Source organism: Chamaea fasciata, unplaced genomic scaffold (assembly GCF_029207755.1).
Source record: "Chamaea fasciata isolate MVZ Bird 193981 ecotype frontalis unplaced genomic scaffold, bChaFas1.0.hap1 SCAF_17, whole genome shotgun sequence".
Lineage (NCBI taxonomy): Eukaryota > Metazoa > Chordata > Aves > Passeriformes > Sylviidae > Chamaea > Chamaea fasciata.
In genome coordinates, this window is record NW_027094102.1 from 2,473,235 (window position 1) to 2,491,979 (window position 18,745).

An 18,745-nucleotide genomic window follows, 5' to 3' on the forward strand; every position below is an offset into this window, starting at 1 on the left:
GGACAGAGCAGGCCAAGCTCTCAATAAACCAAGCAGGTTAAGTAGCAACACATCCGGTATATACCTTGCAATTCTAATTTGGGATTGTGGGATGGTGAATGACTGAGTGGTACCAGCACCTGGAGCTTCCTTTCTGACAGAGGCAGAAATGAGACTTTGGGAATTCACCTCCAGGACCAGGAGTTCAGCTGTGCAGTACCACAAGGAACCTCACACCCTGCTGGGTGCAATATAACAAGTCTTTATTTTACAAATTGAGTGCTCACATTTAAAACTAGAGACAAAACTAATTGCCACATCATTTTTCGAACATTTGAAGGCGGCATTCACCTCGCTCAGTTGCAGGTTACACCACAGGTCAGACCCTGAGCAGGCCAGGGAGGGAGGAGCAGGCATCTCCAGGATATTGCACTGTTCCATGAGCCACAGCAACAACTTCCTTGTGGTGAAACAACGAACCATTTTCAGCACAAGAGCCTCCAACAGCTTCATACTTACATCAGCAAACCTGGCCCACGTGGAACTGATTTCAAGTACATTAAATATTCCATTAGCTCCAGCTAGAAGTCAAATAATTTTACGCTGCAATTCGAGTTTAAGACACCAGCCAACCCAAGGATTTGCATCCCAATTGCCACTAGATTCCAAGACCTGCTTTTCCTATTGTAAGCATTACAGTAGTCACAGTACGAGGCTCTTCTTGTTGATCCCACAAGTCACCCTCCTCAAGCTATGTTTTGGATGGGGCAGCACCATCACTGTTCCTGCTGCTGGGAATCTTGGTAGAGTTTGCAGTGATCCAGGGATGGAGCAGAACATCCTTCAGGGGCAGGCGATGGAAGGGGTTGTGCTTCAGCAGCTTGGAAATTAAATCCCTCGCACCTTCCGTTACAAACGGGGGAAACTTGAATTCCACCTAAGGGAAGAAAGGACATTGAAAATGATGCAAAAGTTCTTTAGCAATAACCAAACTATAAAACCAAAGGGCTTTACTCGACCTCCAAGTTACACCTAGAAAGCTGTGCCAGCCTTGCAGGCTGTGCACCTTTGAAGACTCTCACTGCTTGTGGAAGTATTTGTCTATTATTGTGTTTGTTTTCATTATGCTTCAAACTTAAATTTGCTGAAACCTTTCTAAAACTAAAAGCATGACCCAGCTAATCCAGATAAAGCACTGGCACTTACCCTGGAAATAGCTCTGTAGGTGTCTTGATAGGTTTGTGTTTCAAAAGGTGGTTTCCCCACAAGGAATTCATAGCACAGAACTCCCAGACTCCAAATATCCACCTTTTCATCATGTGTTCTTCCCTCAATCATTTCGGGAGGCAGGTAGTCAAGTGTCCCACAGAGAGTTGTTCTCCTGAAGAAAAGTCCAAGTTAATTATTGATAAAGGTAATTAGAGGATCTATTTCAAAAGCCAGATAAGAATTAATGCTGGCAATCATCTGTACCTCAGTGCAATCCACCGGAATGGACTCAGCACCACCAGAACAGCTGGGAAAGAAAAGCCAGCAGGACATTTTCAACTTCTCCTGAAAGTATCTCAGTCCCTGCAATCAGTCTGAGCTCCTTTTTTCACGCCACTCGCTAGAACTAATCTGTTCCTCCCTTGTCAGGTGCAATTTCCCACTAAGAAATAACCAAACTGCCAGTGTCATGTTTGAGTCCAAAGGCAGGTTTGTCATCTCAGGGACCACAGTAACCCTACACCAACCTCCCTTTCAGGGTCAGCATGGTTTGAACTAAAACCCAGTCTAACAGCACTCCTCTGTCATACCAGTCACCTGTTGGGACCTTTGTTGCCGTTTTCCCTTTGTTGTAGCAATCTTTTTCCCCAGTATTTCAGGAATTCCCCACACACCTCCCTCTCACAGCCGTGTGACACCAAACCTGACACCACAGAGGGATTTCACTGCACAGGAGAATAAATTCTCACCTAGAAGATGGAGCATGCACAGACCACCCAAAGTCAGCAATTTTTAACTCTCCATTTGATCCAAGCAGCAAGTTCTCTGGCTTGATGTCCCTGTGGATCACACGCTTGGAGTGGCAGTAGGAGAGGGCGTCTGCGAGCTCTGTGATGTACTGGGTGCAGAAAGAACAATCTTTAAGCCACAGTCATTGTCACCTGAGGTTACCTGGCTGCAGCACAGCCTTTTTCAGGTATAATTACAGCTTAAAGTTAAAGCAATTATCCCTTAACCCTTGAAGCCTGGCAATACAGGCTGTGCCTTGCAATATTAAGCAATTCTGAACATAAATTCCTGCACAGCACTAAGTTTTCCCAATTATTCCCTGCCCAGATGCCAGTTAGCAGCTAATGAACCTCAGTTTCCCCCAGCAGAATACACAGCTTGATCTGAAGGGCTGGCTCTATCCTGCAGATAATTCCAGCCACACAGAGCAATGGAGAGGAAGCTGGAACAACCTACAGTAGCAGTTCTTTGCTCATCAAACTTGGTGAGCCTCTGGAGTTCCCTGTAGACTTCTCCACGAGGTGCATGCTCCAGGATCAGGTAGACTCTTGTCACATCATGGAAGTAGCCATACAGTCTGAGAATGTTGGGGTGCCTGCAAAGAGATTTCAGTGTTCTTCTGAACCAGGGGTTTGTCCAAAACATTTTATTTCCTTGTCCTGCTCCCCCCAGCTTCAAGGTGAGCATGAGAATTTCAGCTCATCCTTGTTCCTTCAGCTCACAGCACACAAATAAATCTTATTATAATCAAGGTTACTTTACTTGGATGCAAACAAAGCAGAGTAAATAGTCACTAGACTTTACCTAAGATGAGACTGTATTTCCACTTCCCTTCGTAGTTGATGTTCTACACCAGCTTCCTCAAGTTGTGTTTTGAAGAGCACTTTCAGGGCAAGAATAAATTTGCTCTGTTTCTCACGTGCCAGGTACACATTCCCAAATTTTCCTTTCCCCAGAGGTCGGCCAATTTCAAAATCATCAAGAGACCATTGCCTTCTGCAAGAAGAAAGTTTAAAAAGCTCAATGGTTGTGTTGGCTTTGACTCAAATAAACAGTTTACAACACTCCTGGTTCAAAAGATGCTTTTTGCTCTGGACTAGATTTTAGTCTTTAAGAAAACACCAGGAGAATAAAGGCATTGAGATTATTCAAAAGGAAGTTCTGAAAGCTTTTTTTTTTTCTCCTTTCTGAAGCTTTTGCAGACACTACACCAACCACAGCACTACAAAATGAAGATTGTTTACCAAGCTGGGCTCCTTTAGATACTCCTAGCCCAGGCACGTCACCAGGGCACAGCAAAACAATTGAAAGTTGCCATAAACAAATCCAGTTTCATCCCAAATTAGACTCCAGCCTCCTGCCCAGATGATGGAGGCTTTGTTTTCAGGAGTACATCTCGTGCCTGGGGCAGCAGCTATCAGTGTTCTTCCATGGGAAGAGCTATTCTGCATTTAGCCCAAAGTTTTCTCTAGATTACAGGCAGTCCTTGTTCCTGACAATTATCAGGTCAAAGGCAGCTTTTCCTTGTGTTGTGTCTGCAGAGTGTGGGGGTCACCAGGCTGCACAGCCAAGGGAGCCCCAGCAGCGCCCACTTATCTGGAATTCAGCCATCAAACTCACTTTTTAGTCTCTTCGCTTTTCTTTTTTGTCTCTTCAGTTTTCTTCTTGGCACTCTCTTCAGTTTTCTGTTTAGAGGTGCTTTCTGTCTCAGGGTTTTTAGCTGTGTACAGAGAAGGAAATCAATTTATGAACCAGACCCACAAACACCTCAAGCAGCTTTTAGAATCCATTCAACAACATTTTAAGCAACCCAGCATAGCTGACTGCTGGGAAAGAAACAGTGCTGGCAAAAGTGTAAATTTAGAAGCTTTCTGAGAATAAAAACCCATTAATTCTTTCCCCTCCCCAAATAAAAGTATTATTGTGTGTGAATCTTGGGAAATCTGTGAGGTCAGAGTGCCAATTCCATTAACTCCCAGCTGGCTGCTGAGCACCTGCAAGTTTTTAACACCATTTAAGCTCTTAACTGGTTAATTTAGAGATGAATTCCCAAGGATGGTGCACTAACACCCGAGGTGAACTCTTCTGTTTGGGGGCACAACCAAGAACTTCCCTCCAGGACTGTCCCTGGATCAGCTTCAGGAGTCCCCTGAGCGTCACAGCTGTGACCACATGGAAAGCATCCTCACAATTACCGGGTGCTGCAGCCTGGGGAGGTCTCTCAGTGCTCTTGTTTGCAGCCTGGGGTCTCACAGTGGCCTGCTGGGTCAGCTTGGGTCGGAGCTGCTGCGCTGTTTGGTTGTTGGACAGCTTTTGGGTGGTCAGTGCAGGTTTTTGGGGTTGTGCAGGAACTCTCTGGGCGAAGTTTGCAGGACACAGAACACGGGCTGGAGCCCCACTGGTCAGTAAGCGGCTCTGGGCTGAGTTCTGGGACACGGGGACACGTTTGGGGACGTCCCCGATGGGATTGGCAACCTTCAGAGAGAAATGAGGACGTGTTCATTGAGGAGCACCACACCACGATCTTTATGGATATTCATTCAGGATGGCACAATCACACAAAGCAATTTAACGGAAACACTAACAATCATGTATTGAGTGGTTGATGAAAAGGAAATTTCGCTTATGCTGTTCCAAAAACTTACCAGGCCTATTTGGTTTTATGCGAAATAGTGGAAAAGCATCTATATTGCTAAGTGGAAAAAATACATAATCAGGGTGATCTTGAGCACTGCTGCACGTGTATATCAACAGTGAATTGACACAGTGCTTGCTTTTAAAAACTATATCTAAAATAATTTGATTATATAGACTTGCTTTCCCTTTAAAGATTCTTAAAGTATAAGGAGAATTTCCCTATCTAATAAGATATGCTAATATTAATAATAACTTGAAAAGCCAACTCTGGGCTGTTTTCTCAAAGAAAAAGCTACTGAAAGATAAATTACTAATTTGAAAACTGTAGTTAATATGTGATGGGAAGAAACGTACCCACCAAGTAAAACACTAAAAACCCCACTCCCTGAACGGCGCAGAATTTTAATGGCAAACTCGCAGGCATGGAGACCAACGATCCAGCAGAGGAAGCTGCCCGGGAAGACGAACACAAACCGCGCATTCCACACTTTTACCTTGGCAGCGCGGCCGGGGTGGGCGGCGTGGTTCTCCTTCATGTTCCTGTCCATAGCGCCACAGCGGGAGCGGCACGTTCGGCTCTGGCTGCGGGCGAGACGGAGCGAGCGGGGATCAGTGGGCGGCGCACGGGAAGCCTCACGTCCCTTATCAATCACCACGCCTTACCGATATCGATCCCTTATCAATCCCCCCCTGCCCACCCGCCATACAACCAGCCCCGGCGCTCACCCCGGACCCGCCGCCTCAGGGCCGCCGCAGCTGTTTGAATTCAAACCGCCGCGCCTTAAATACCCCTTTAAACCCCCGCCGCCCGCCATTGGCCGCCCTCCCGCGGCCGGCGCACGCTGATTGGCCTCCTCCGCGGACGCCCCGCCCGCCCATTGGCCGCCGGGCGCGCTCCGCCGCGCCGCGAGGGGCGCACGCGCCGCGCCCGCCCCTCCGCCGGCGTTGTCGGCGCTCGGCGCGTTACGCACTTTGCGTAGCGCCGCGCCCCCCGGCGCGCGCCGCCCGCGCACTTCCCGCCGGCCCGGCCGCCGCTTCCGCTACGCAAATCGCGTAACGCGCCGCGCTCCCACCTGTGGCCGCCGCCGCCTCCGCTCCGCTCCGCGCCCCGGAGCGCCGCCAGGTCAGTCCCGCTCCCGCCACACCCTCCCCGAGACACCCCCACCCACCCCCGGGCCAGGCCGGGGAGCGGCGCTGCTGCCACCGCGCGAGGGGCCGAGCACGAGCGGGGCCATTGTGTGCGTGCCCCCCCGGACGGGCCGAGCAGGGCCGGAGCCTCCCGGTGCGTCCCGGCCGAGCGGCCCCGGGCAGCGCCACGTGCCGCCAGCGCTTTAAGGGCGAGCGCCGAGTGCGAAGGCACCGCCCGGCCCGGCCCGAGCGACGCGCGGACCGCTCGCGTTGAGCCCCCGGCAGCGCCCAGAGCCGCGCGGCTCCCGAGGAGGCGCCGGGACAGCGGCAGCGCGGCCGGTCAGCGAACGCGGCCCCGTGAGGAGCGCGGCCCCGTGAGGCGCTGCCGGCCCGGAGCCCGCGGGTCCCTGCGAGGCGCCGCGGAGCCAGGAAAACTCCACTCGGCGCTTGGGGCTCGTGAAGAACTGCGATCCAAGGCAACTTTTCGCTGTCTCCGCGTGTGCTGAAAACAAGAGCGGAGGAGAGCCTGGTTGTGTGTGTTGGTGTTTACAAGTGGTTCAGGATAGGTAAAAAGAAGATGTCGGGTCGCCGTGTCGCTGCAGCGTGTGACAGACGACAGCTGCCCCGGGGCATGGCGAGCATGGCAGCCCCGCTGCTCGACCCGCGCCCGCTGCGGCTGCCCTTTCTCGAGGCTGACGTGAGTAGGACTCGGGGAGGGGACGGTTTGCGCCGGGGACGGGGCCGGGCCGGCCCGCAGCGCCGGGCGGCAGCGCCGGCCGCTTCATTCCCAGCCCGTTCACGTCGCCGTGTTTGGGATCCGGGGTCTGGCGGAAGCGGCGCTCCGGAGCTTTGCGGCTGCGACACAAAAGAAGCCCCGGGCTCCCCCCGTGCCCCGCCCGCGAGCCCGCCCCGAGCGCGGCTCCGCGGCCTCCGCCAAGGCCCCGCCGCCCCCGGAACGGGGCAGTGGGAATGGGGAGAGGGATCCCCGCCATGGGGAACGGGGGGATGGACCCTCGGGATCCCCGGACGGGGAGGAATGGGGAGAGCGACCCCTGGAAGGGAGAATGGGGAGCGGGACCTCTGGAAGGGGAAGAATGGGGACAAGGGACCCCCGGGATCCCTGGAGGGGAAAATGGGGAGCGGGACCCCTGGAAAGGGCAGAAACGGCGAGAAGGGACTCCCGGAAGGGGGAACGGGGAGTAGGACCCCGGGATCGCCAGGAGGGGGGGAATAGGGATCGGGACCTCCGGTACCCCTGAATCGGGAATGGGGATGGGGACCCCGGGGACCCCCGGAGCGGGAATGGGGACCCCCAGATCGGGAATGGGGTCCCCGCCATCTCCCCTTGCCCGGGGGGGGGGGGGGGGGGGCTCCCGCCTCCCGGCCACGTGACCCGGGGGAGGTGGGTGGGTGGGTGTGGCGGTCACGTGACGCCGCCCCGTTGTGTCGCCCCCCCCCCAAGAGCCGCCTCCCATCGATGTGCGGGCGCTCGATGCAGCAGCCTTCGCGGAGGAGCGTCCTGCGGGCCCGGCCGCCCCCGCCGCTGCCGCCGCCGCCGCTCGATGCGCTCCGCGCTCCCGCCGCCATCTTAGGGGCAGAGCGCGGGCGGCAGAAGGAAGGCTCGGTACGTACCGGGACCGCCGGGGCCGCGCCGCCCGCGGCTCCGGCACCGCCCCGCGCGGGGCTCCGGGCCGCCCGCGGCCAGCGGGAGGGCGGGGAGGGCGCGGGGCCCGCGCGGGGCGGGCGGCGGGGCCGGCGCGGTGCTGCCCTGCGCGCCCCGTGCATCCATCCATCGGAGCCCGGGCCCGCCGGCGGCACCGGCCGGGCTCGCTGGGCTCGTGCCGCGGCTCTGCTGCCGGCTCCGGTGCTGCTCGGCACGGGCCGGCTCGCTTTGTGGCCGAGGTTTTCATTTACACAGAAAACAGGCGCAACAGGTTTTTCCTCCCCTTTCCCCCCTCTTTTCCTGCCCCTTAGTTCCCCCTTTCCCTTCTCTCTTCCTCCCTCTTCTCCGCTCTCTTCCTCCCCCTTCTCCTGCCTCTTCCTCCCCCTTTTCGTTCCCTTTTTCCTGTCTTTTCCTCCCCTTTTCCTTCCCTTTCTCCTGCCTTTTCTTCCCCGTTTCCTCTTCTTTCTCTCCCTCTTCCCCCTCCTTCCCCCCGCCGCTTTCTTCCCCCCATCTCTGCATCTCACCAAAACCACGGCAATGTTTGGTGCCAGCCCTGAGGTTTGTCCCAAGGTTCCGGTGGTTTCCTGCAACTCTTCTTGTATGTGATTTGTGTTCTTCATTCCAGGCCCCCCCAAGGCAGTCCCTGCTCACAATGTATAGGACAAAAGTCAGTTTGAAAGACCGTCAGCAACTTTACAAACTGATAATTAGTCAGCTGCTCTATGATGGATACATCAACATTGCCAATGGCTTGATAAATGAGATCAAACCACAGTCTGTCTGTGCACCCTCTGAACAACTGCTGCACCTAATTAAGTTAGGTAAGCCGGACTCAAAAGCTGACATAAAAGTCTAGTTTCTAATTGCCCAGTGAATTAAGAGGTTGGTGTCACTGGGAAGAGACTTTTGATGCAAAGGTGGTGTCTGCTAACAACACAACACTCGTACATTTGGGTACAGCCTTTGCCTCTGTGGGGTTTTTGAAGGGCATTCCTGCTTCATTAACAAACCAGATCCCTGAGTGGTGCCCAGATCTGTTTGAACTCCTCTAAGGACACTCAGGGTGAGCGTTTTGACCTTCTCAGAACATCCCAGTGAACGGGATCGCTGAGCCCACAGGTGTGATCTCACCCTCACTGTTCTGCTGACTTTAGAAATAAATCATTTCTGTCTGGTTGTTCCTGACAGCGTTGGAGAGGGAACAAGTCCTTCCATTGGCAATCTTTGCTGGCTTTTATCTATCGGTCCCCAGGAAACAGCTTCACACTCTGGGGTCTCAGCAGGGCTGTTCTCTCCCTGTGCTTCCCTCTGGAAGTGCCACGGTGTAGGGAGAACAGGGAAATCCCCTGAGCTGCTGCTGGAACAAGCTGACCAGGTCCTGGAAGGTTTCTGGCCTTGACACTGTGTGTAACTCAACTGGTTCTGCTGCCTGAACTAGCTGACTTGTGAGGGTATAAATCTGTCAGTCCTCTAATCTGCTTGAAATACAAATTCTAGACTTGAAATGAGCAGAATGAAAGCAGCAAAAAGATCACTGCTGGGCTGAAAACTCTTGTGTCTCTCCTGTTGCCACTTCCAGTGCTGAGCTCTCTGGCCTGGAAATAAAGATAAAAGTCTGTGAAGTGAGCTTGAAGGGCAGCAAATTTTTTCCCTTGCAATGCTGGGGTAGTTTGGCTTCAGTGCAGTAAAATAGGAGAAGAGTCAGTAAATGCTGTAGGCTTTTTTTACTTTAAAACTCGTGTAATAGTGTTGGAGCTTGTTGCTTCCCTGTGAGACACTGACCCGAGGCCTGTCCAGGGTCAGTGACCGATTCTCAGTGCTTTTATCGGCACTTTCCCACCTTCACTGGGGTATTCCCAGAGTTAACCAGGAGCTGTGCCTGCTGCAGTGCAGCCCAGCTCTCACTAACTTCCCAGTGTGTGACCAAACCTGCTCTGCCAGCTCAGCTCTGCCCTCAGGGCTGCCTTTCCCAAACCTTCCCTGGAGCCTGGCAGGCTCTGAGGAGAGGGATCCCAGCCCTGACAGTGCCCTGCCTTTCCCAGACCTTCCCTGGAGCCTGGCAGGCTCTGAGGAGAGGGATCCCAGCCCTGACAGTGCCCTGCCTTTCCCAGACCTTCCCTGGAGCCTGGCAGGCTCTGAGGAGAGGATCCCAGCCCTGACAGTGCCCTGCCTTTCCCAGGCCTTCCCTGGAGCCTGGCAGGCTCTGAGGAGAGGGATCCCAGCCCTGACAGTGCCCTGCCTTTCCCAGACCTTCCCTGGAGCCTGGCAGGCTCTGAGGAGAGGGATCCCAGCCCTGACAGTGCCCTGCCTTTCCCAGGCCTTCCCTGGAGCCTGGCAGGCTCTGAGGAGAGGGATCCCAGCCCTGACAGTGCCCTGCCTTTCCCAGACCTTCCCTGGAGCCTGGCAGGCTCTGAGGAAGGCACCCCAGCCCTGAGGTGCCCTGCTGTGTCCCCAGGCATGGAGAACGACGACAGCGCCGTGCAGTACGCCATCGGCCGCTCGGACACGGTGGCCCCGGGCACCGGCATCGACCTGGAGTTTGATGCTGACGTTCAGACCATGTCCCCAGAGGCCTCAGAGTATGAAACCTGCTACGTGACGTCCCACAAAGGGCCCTGCAGGGTGGCCACCTACAGCAGGGACGGGCAGCTGATAGCCACGGGCTCGGCTGATGCCTCCATCAAGATCCTGGACACCGAGAGGATGCTGGCCAAGAGTGCCATGCCCATCGAGGTAAGGGCTAGTGACCGCTCTGGGAATCCTGTCCATTCCATGCCTGTTGGGATAGGGGGTTGTAATCGCTCTGGGAGTTCTCTCCATGTCATGTCTGTACCTTGTGGCCACCTCAGTGTTTTGGACTAAATACTCAGCTCAACATACTCCCTACTCCAGCAGCTGCTCATAAAGTCCCTTTGAAGGAAGAAGAACTAGGGCAAGGACACTGGTGTCACCCCTGGCAGCAGGGAGAGAACTGAGCCAGGAGTGGCTTCTGCTGGCTGCTGATGGTGGCTGCGTTGACTGAGCACAGTTCATGTTAAACCCACTTGTGGCCTCTGCAGCCCCCATGGCCACCCGTGTTCTCACTGGGTATTTCAGAACTGTTTCACACATTGATTTGCTTTATTTTTCTCCAAGGCAGTTACTTGGTAGCAATGAAAAGTGGGATTTTTTTTGCACAGAGCACACACCAAATTCTCAGCAAAGAGCTGCAGTTTCAGTGCAGCTTCTCCTGGTTCTTCCAGCAGTCAGTGTTTTGCTTTGGGCTGTTTATGAAGATGATATTTTCTTGCACCAGTTCCCTGCTACTGAAGTAGTTTGTCCTTGAGCCAAGTTGTTTTGACCTTCATAAAGACACAGGGATCTCATTTGTTGACCTATAAAGGGCCTTCAGATTACCAAGGGAACAGATTGTGTGCCTGGTCGTGTCAGAAAGGAGCTGCTGTGCAGCCACTCTGGCAAGCCTAAAACCTACTTTTCCTGTCAAAAACCTACTTTTATGTTCCAAGGGCAACATGTTGAATGTTTTTTTTGTAGGTCATGATGAATGAGACAGCACAGCAGAACATGGAGAACCACCCGGTGATCCGCACTCTGTACGATCACGTGGACGAAGTGACGTGTTTGGCTTTCCACCCAACAGAACAGATCCTGGCATCTGGCTCAAGGGACTACACTCTTAAATTGTTTGATTATTCCAAACCTTCTGCCAAAAGAGCCTTCAAATACATCCAGGTGAGATAGTGCTCAGAGCAGCCAAAGCTCAGGTGTTTCTGAGTGCTGAGGTGGTGTGAGCTGAGCTGTGCCTCAGCTGATCAGGGGTTAGGGGTGCGGGAGCACCCAGGTCCATTACAGAGATTGTGTCTTAATTCTGTGCCTCACAGACACTTGTATTTAAATCTAGAGCCTCTCAGCTTTTTATTCATTAGACCAACTCTAATCTGAATTAATGTGGAAGTCAGTTCTGTTCTCTTTGTTTTGGAGGAGCATTTGGGATTAGGTGGGGGTGTGATATCCCAAAATAAGGGGGCACTGCAGGACAAAAACTACAATACAACCACAGGCAGCCTGTCATTTCAATCCCACAGGAAACACGTTCCAGTTTGTGCTGATCATTGAAGTAGTTTTTCAGCACTTTAACACCCCCAGTGTTGACCCTTCCAGTCCAGCTGTTTTTTTCCCTTCCTCACCCCTCCGTGCGTTTCCAACCCCGCAGGAAGCAGAGATGTTACGCTCCATCTCCTTCCACCCTTCGGGGGATTTCATCCTGGTGGGCACCCAGCACCCGACGCTCCGTCTGTACGACATCAACACCTTCCAGTGCTTCGTGTCCTGCAACCCGCAGGACCAGCACACGGACGCCATCTGCTCCGTCAACTACAACGCCAGCGCCAACATGTACGTCACGGGCTCCAAGGACGGCTGCATCAAGCTCTGGGACGGCGTCTCCAACCGCTGCATCACCACCTTCGAGAAGGCGCACGACGGAGCTGAGGTCTGCTCTGCTATCTTCTCCAAAAACTCCAAGTATATCTTGTCCAGTGGGAAAGACTCTGTGGCTAAGCTCTGGGAGATATCCACTGGTCGGACGCTGGTGAAATACACAGGTATGCGTGTGGGAGGTGACATTGCAGACGCCGCCTTTGCCAGGTGCTGAGCCATGGCAGGGCTGGGAATGCTGTCAGAAAAATAATCGTTCCTAAAGGCAGGGGAGAAGCTGCTGCTTTGAGGATGAATTGCCCGAGATTTTTGGAAACGTTTCCATTAGAGAAGCTGTGATTCTGTGTGTCAGTGTAAATGGATTTTAGTCTGAGTAGATTTTGGGGAATTTTCTGACACCGTTACTCGCTCACGCCTTTGTTCTGGAGGGAAGTTATTCCCTAAATTGGGAGAAGTAAGAAGAAGCACTGAAGCCACTTCAGGGTGGTTGATTTGACCATTAAGTCTGTGGCTCTATAGTATGGCAATACTCTGTAATTGGAAATACTTTGTACTCACAGCTGGTTTGTTCCCCTTTTTGTGTATTTTTCCCAAAGATGCAGTTGTGTGCAAGGTAATCATCCTTGGAGCATGCTGACAGTGCCATGCTTGGATCTCAGCAGGATTTAGGGAGTGATGAAGGCTGTGGAAGCTTTGTTGTGACAGCAGCTGTGTGAGAGGCATTGGGGTCAAGCACTGATGTGTTTAAGCAGTAGGAGCACAAAAGATGCTGGAAATGGTGTGTGGCAGCTTTTGGGGTTTGTAGGTCCCTTTTTACAGCCCAGCTCTCCTGCTCCCGGCCAGCAGAGAGCAGCACATTCCCGGGAAACCTGTGCGGGATCCCAGGGGGGATCTGTGCAGTGCTCAGTGTCTGTAGGAAACACGTTTTATCTGAACGTATGGCCAGTGTAGGTCATACAACAGGTGCTGTGGGATAAAGGCACTGAAAAGTCCTCAAGGATCATCAGGCTCTGTGGGTTCTTTCTCCTTGGTCACAGCTGAAAGCCTGAAAGTGCAAAAATATAAGGCAAAAATACTCTTGTAGGTAAAGGATTGGACGTGGCACAGCTGAAGTAGGTATTCCTTCGGTCCCTTAAGGAATTTTAGGATGTCTACATGGACAGCAGCAGGAATTTCCCCATGGAAAGGGCAGTCAGGCCTTGGCAGGGGCTGCCCAGGGAGGGTTGGAGTCCCCAACCCCAGAGGTGGCACTCAGAGCTCTGGGCTGGGGACAAGGTGGGGATGTGTCGCTAGAGGACACCAAAGAACCACACTCACCTGTCAGGTTGAGAAGTGAGGAGAGAAAGAGGAAATTTATTATGATTTGGGGTTTTTATAGGGTTTGGAATCTGTTCAGGGATTGGGGGCTGAGAGTGACACCTCTCTGACCCCAGTGGTCAACTTAGAAGTCCATCAATTTGTCCTTGTAAACAAATGTGTCATTTACAAAAACATCAGTCTTCGTTTTTGTTACCAGCATCAGATAGCTCTAGTAGAAATGAAAACAATCAGAAGGCTGAAAAATCAGGGTGACAGGGAGGGCGGATACAGGCTGGACTCAAATCTTCCCGCTCCTGTGACAGGGCCACAAAAGAATATTCATTATTGCGTCACCTGCTGCTTGTGGAAGTGGTTGAACAGCAGAGAAAACACATTTTTGTAGGAAACTGACACTCTCAGCTATTCCAAACGTTGCTAAAAGTCCCTGTTCTGCTTCCTGCGTGCAGGTGCTGGTCTGAGCGGGCGCCAGGTGCACAGGACTCAGGCAGTGTTCAACCACACGGAGGATTACGTGCTGCTGCCGGACGAGAGGACCATCAGCCTGTGCTGCTGGGACTCGCGCACGGCCGAGCGCAGGAACCTGCTCTCGCTGGGCCACAACAGCATCGTGCGCTGCATCGTGCACTCGCCCACCAACCCCGGCTTCATGACCTGCAGCGACGACTACAGGGCCAGGTTCTGGTACAGGAGATCCACCACGGACTGAGGAGACCTGCCCAGCCCCGGGTGAGGGCGGGTGCTGCCAGCAGCTGCCTCCGGGGAAGTCGCGCTGGATTCTGTCACTCGTGGCAGGAGAAGAACAAATATCGAGACTCTTCACCCCACACTAATTTTTTTCATTAGTGTGCGTGGTTTGATTTTTTTTATAAGTCATCTCTTAATTGTACTGAAGGGAAGGGGAGGAGAAGAAAATGATTCTGGCAGGAAGGGCTGGGCTTGTTGCCCCCTGCCTGTGTGGATCACAGACAGGATGATGGGACTGTGTCCTGCTCAGAGGAGCCAGAAGGTCTGTGCTGTGTCCTCTCCTGGGCAGGAGGAGCCAGTTCTGCTCTGTGCTGTGTCCTCTCCTGGGCAGGAGGAGCCAGTTCTGCTCTGTGCTGTGTCCTCTCCTGGGCAGAGGGAGCCCGTTCTGCTCTGTGCTGTGTCCTCTCCTGGGCAGGAGGAGCCCGTTCTGCTCTGTGCTGTGTCCTGTCCTGGGCAGGAGGAGCCAGTTCTGCTCTGTGCTGTGTCCTCTCCTGGGCAGAGGGAGCCAGTTCTGCTCTGTGCTGTGTCCTCTCCTGGGCAGGAGGAGCCCGTTCTGCTCTGTGCTGTGTCCTCTCCTGGGCAGGAGGAGCCAGTTCTGCTCTGTGCTGTGTCCTCTCCTGGGCAGAGGGAGCCAGTTCTGCTCTGTGCTGTGTCCTGTCCTGGGCAGAGGGAGCCAGTTCTGCTCTGTGCTGTGTCCTCTCCTGGGCAGGAGGAGCCAGTTCTGCTCTGTGCTGTGTCCTGTCCTGGGCAGAGGGAGCCCGTTCTGCTCTGTGCTGTGTCCTCTCCTGGGCAGGAGGAGCCAGTTCTGCTCTGTGCTGTGTCCTGTCCTGGGCAGGAGGAGCCAGTTCTGCTCTGTGCTGTGTCCTCTCCTGGGCAGAGGGAGCCAGTTCTGCTCTGTGCTGTGTCCTGTCCTGGGCAGGAGGAGCCAGTTCTGCTCTGTGCTGTGTCCTCTCCTGGGCAGGAGGAGCCAGTTCTGCTCTGTGCTGTGTCCTCTCCTGGGCAGGAGGAGCCAGTTCTGCTCTGTGCTGTGTCCTCTCCTGGGCAGAGGGAGCCAGTTCTGCTCTGTGCTGTGTCCTCTCCTGGGCAGAGGGAGCCCGTTGTGCTCTGCTGTGTCTGTGCAATCCCACTGAACTCTGGTAGACATCACGCAAAGAGCAGCAGAACTTGGTGTAGATACTTAAATGAAGCCTTAAGCTGCCTTCAGCCACAATTCATTATTTGTAAAGCTCTGGTTTGTATCTTTCACTCTGGGGTTTTGGTGAATTCTTTTTTGTGTTTTTTGTTCGCTGGCCATGTAGGCCTTCAGTTCTGAGTTGTGCCATAAGAATTCAAACAGGATTTTAAGTTGTTTAGATGAATTCAAGAAATGGTCTTCTAGTTCTGGTGTTAAAACTCCGATTTCATCTCATCCTCTTTTGTATTTATCTTAACAAAGGGGACCTCAAAATGAATTCCTAAGAGTTTTAAGGAATATCCACATTGCATCTAAAATGTCACAGTGCTGCTGCAGATGAACATGAGAATAATTTTGCCTTAGAGACCTTTAGTATCCTCTCAAAGACAGAAACTTGTGCATCTGAATTTTTGTACGTGTACCTCAGAAATGTCGCTGTTCCATTTGACGGAGAAATCTTCATCCATCTCTGTTACACAGCACTTCAGTTACATTCTTCTTTAATTAGTCACAAACCCACTGCCCATCGTTAAGAAGCTTAAAACTTCCCTAAGTTGGAAAATTCACTCCTTGTTCTCCCAGAGATCTGCCTGAGCAGAGACTTGAACTTTTTTGAGGCCTCCTGGTGCAGAGCTCTTGGGCATCACAGCTGGGAGGGGTCAGAGCTCAGCACTTGCCTTTGTCAGGGTTTTTACATGTGAGGTGGTTCTTGCTGCTGGATTGTCAAGGGCTGGTGAGGATATACAGGTTTTGTCTGTATTTAAATAAAGATTGCCTTTTAAAAAGCTCTTTGATACATAAAGAAGGAGTTGTGTTTGTTTTCTGTGTAACAAGGGAGAAGTGGTCCAGTCTGGGAGGCTGGGACTTGGGGATGATGAATTTGTTGTGTTCCACCTGAGTCAGGTACAATTACAGGCTCAAAATGTAGAATGTGGAATTAAAAAAAAAATGAAATTTGATTTTCTCTTGAAAAGCTCCCTCTGTTTAAACATTTCTGAGGGTTAATCTCTGCTCCTCCTCTGTGAGTTTGTGACCCTTCAGAGGCAGGGGTGGCAGGAGATGGTGCTGGTGGCTTTTTTGGTGGAGAGACAAGGAGAAGCAGAGCTGGGGGAGGGAAAAGGGAAGTCCTGACACAGTCACTGAGGGGTGATGCGGGATGGGTGGCAGCAGTGGCTTTTTATTTTTGGAGTGCCACTTTTTGTGTAATTCTGCTAAAAACACCTGATCATAATTCACTTGTTAGTGGTGTTTGGAATCTGCTTTTAAAATCTTCTTTTTGTGGTTTATGTGTTAAAGTGGGAGCTCTCACCTCAAGCCTCCGTAGTTCTGGGGGCTTGAACTCTCAGTGCAAGAGCAAAAAGTTATTTTTTTTACACAAAACCATCCTGCCACTGGCACCCTGCTGCCTTTCCACATCCTGGGCGTCCTCCTGGGGCCACAAAGTTGGGTTTCTGTCCGAGAAAGAAGGGCTGGGAAAAAACTCATCCTATTGAGGGAGAAAATGCAACCTTGGGGTGAATTTAATGTCCAAGGCCAGGCTGGATGAGGCTTGGAATGGCCTGATCTGGTGGGAGGTGTCCCTGCCCATGGAATGAGGTGGGTTCCAACCCAAACCGTTCCCCGAGTGTGGAAATTCTCCCTATGAAGGCTGGAGGTGCCTGGAGTGCCTGTCCTGCTGTGCTCCTGCTGCTGGGAAGGCCGGGACGAGCTGCCCGTGCAGTCCTGCCCCGCTGGCACCGCGGGGCCTTATCAGGGCTGTGCAGCTCCTCGCTGTGCCATAGCCCCGCTGTCGCTGCTGCAAAAGAGGAAACGGGAGCAGGAGCACAGGGCTCAGACTTCCCGCTGCTCAACTGTGACAAGCTGGTGGCACAAAGACCAAGGAAAATCCCACCGCACGCATCGTTTTCTCACTTCTGGCCGCCAAAAGCACTTTTTTGGGGTTTTATTCCGCCCTCCTTTCATCTTCTGCTGTCTGAGATGTTATCGTACCTGAGAGCCTTGTTTACAGGCTGCTGGTAGGGGCAGAGGTGTCAGATGGACTTGGCTGAGGAGGAGTTCCCCACAGCAGTGCCCGGCCACGGCTGAGCTGTCCCCGTCCCCATCCCGCTGCACTTCTCTCTGCTGCTCCGAGCGGAGTGACAACCATGGATGCAAACGCAAGGAGCGGCACCGCTGCGAAGGTAAGGGCCGGGGGGTTTTTGGGTAGGGAAGGGTTTGAGGTTTGAATTCAGAGGGATTCTTGGTGATGTTGGAAGTAGCACTGATGACACCCCTCCACTTCTGGCTCTTTGTGGGAAAAGGGACATGATGGAGCTGGAGCGTGTCCAGGTAGGATCTGGAGCCCCAGGAGGGGCTGAGGGAGCTGGAAAGGGGTTGCGCCTGGAGAAGAGGAGGCTCAGGGGGGACCTGGTGGCTCTGCACAAGTCCCTGCCAGGAGGGGACAGCTGGGGGGGATTTTGGATCTTCTCCCTGGGAACAGGGACAGGAGGAGGGAACGGCCTCAGGCCGGGCCAGGGGAGGCTCAGGGTGGGCAGCAGCAGGAATTTCCCCATGGAAAGGGTGGGCAGGGCTTGGAAGTGCCCGGGGAGTATTGGATCCCCATCCCTGGAGGTGTCCCAGGAACTCCTGGAGGTGGCACTCAGAGCTCTGGGCTGGGGACAGGGTGAGGATCAGTCACAGCTCGGTGGTCTCAGGGGTCTGTTCCAGCCTCAGGGGTTCTGTGACTCTGTGAAGTGTTTGGGTTCCTCATCTCGGGGGGACAAAGCTCCTGTACCTGGTCGTCCCCCTGTGCTTTTCATGGTGACAAAACCACTGCGCGGCACAAATGTCTTCTTGGCGAGGATCCCGAATAAAGCGGGATTGAAAACCAGCAAACACCTGGAAATAACCACATTTGTGAAATTACAAAGATAAAATGTCAAGGTTCCACTTTACTGCAGTGACATTAGAGACACAGATCCTGTGCCAGAGACTCGGTGACAGCCCTGGTGCCCTCTTGCATGACATAATTTATGTTACGTGCAAACGAGAAAACATTTTGAAACACTCTGTGTTCCTATTTTGAAAGACTGGGCCCAGTGTACAAGGTTTGTTACATTTATTTCTGTACCCATATTCCATCTAGATAAATTTTCTATAGATCAGAGGCCCGGCTGCAGCTGTAGGGGTTGGAGAATGCTGAAATCTTGATTCAAAGTCAGTGCCTGGCTGTCCTGCTGCCTGCAAGTCTAACAAGTGCAATGGAATTAATTTCATCATGGATTATGACCTCAGTGTTTACTGTAAATAAACAACCTCCTGGAAATTTAATAGAAAATGTAGTGGGGGGGAAAAGCTTAGTAGGAGGTCAGTGAGTCATTTTTTTACACTCTAAATTTTCCATCAAGGCTCGTAAAGATTGGGGGGCTTCTTTTCACATTGAGTCATCAGTAACTGAGGCAGGACATTTTTCATCTTTATACAGAAGAATTTTCTATTTCTAGATATATTTCCAGTTCTCTTGAGTGGATAGTCAACAAATCAATGTAAGAGCAGCAAGCTGATGATTCCCTGTTCTGCTGTGAGCGTTTTAAACACGGCCAGAGCCCACCCAGTCAACTTCAGCTGAAAAACCAAATAACAAACCAAACTTATTTCTGCAACAAGTAGTAAAAAACCCCCAAACT

General features: G+C 52.7%; 2 protein-coding genes across 2 annotated transcripts; one reads left to right on the forward strand and one right to left on the reverse strand.

Annotated features, from left to right (window-relative positions):
* Positions 1-221: 221 nt before the first annotated feature.
* On the reverse strand, positions 222-5,389 carry AURKA (aurora kinase A). Its single transcript, XM_066199182.1, has 9 exons — positions 5,341-5,389; positions 5,109-5,196; positions 4,173-4,452; positions 3,598-3,697; positions 2,782-2,973; positions 2,434-2,572; positions 1,938-2,086; positions 1,186-1,360; positions 222-916 (listed from the first exon to the last, which is right to left on the reverse strand). The coding sequence occupies exons 2-9, from the start codon at positions 5,160-5,162 to the stop codon at positions 731-733; spliced, it is 1,275 nt and encodes a 424-aa protein (XP_066055279.1). The 5' UTR covers positions 5,163-5,196; positions 5,341-5,389; the 3' UTR covers positions 222-730.
* A 262-nt stretch (positions 5,390-5,651) lies between these two features.
* CSTF1 (cleavage stimulation factor subunit 1) lies at positions 5,652-15,885 on the forward strand. Its single transcript, XM_066199180.1, has 7 exons — positions 5,652-6,439; positions 7,205-7,366; positions 8,031-8,226; positions 9,861-10,138; positions 10,940-11,137; positions 11,619-12,009; positions 13,609-15,885. Exons 1-7 carry the CDS (start codon positions 6,320-6,322, stop codon positions 13,866-13,868), a joined length of 1,605 nt encoding a protein of 534 aa, XP_066055277.1. The 5' UTR covers positions 5,652-6,319; the 3' UTR covers positions 13,869-15,885.
* The last annotated feature ends 2,860 nt before the right edge of the window (positions 15,886-18,745 follow it).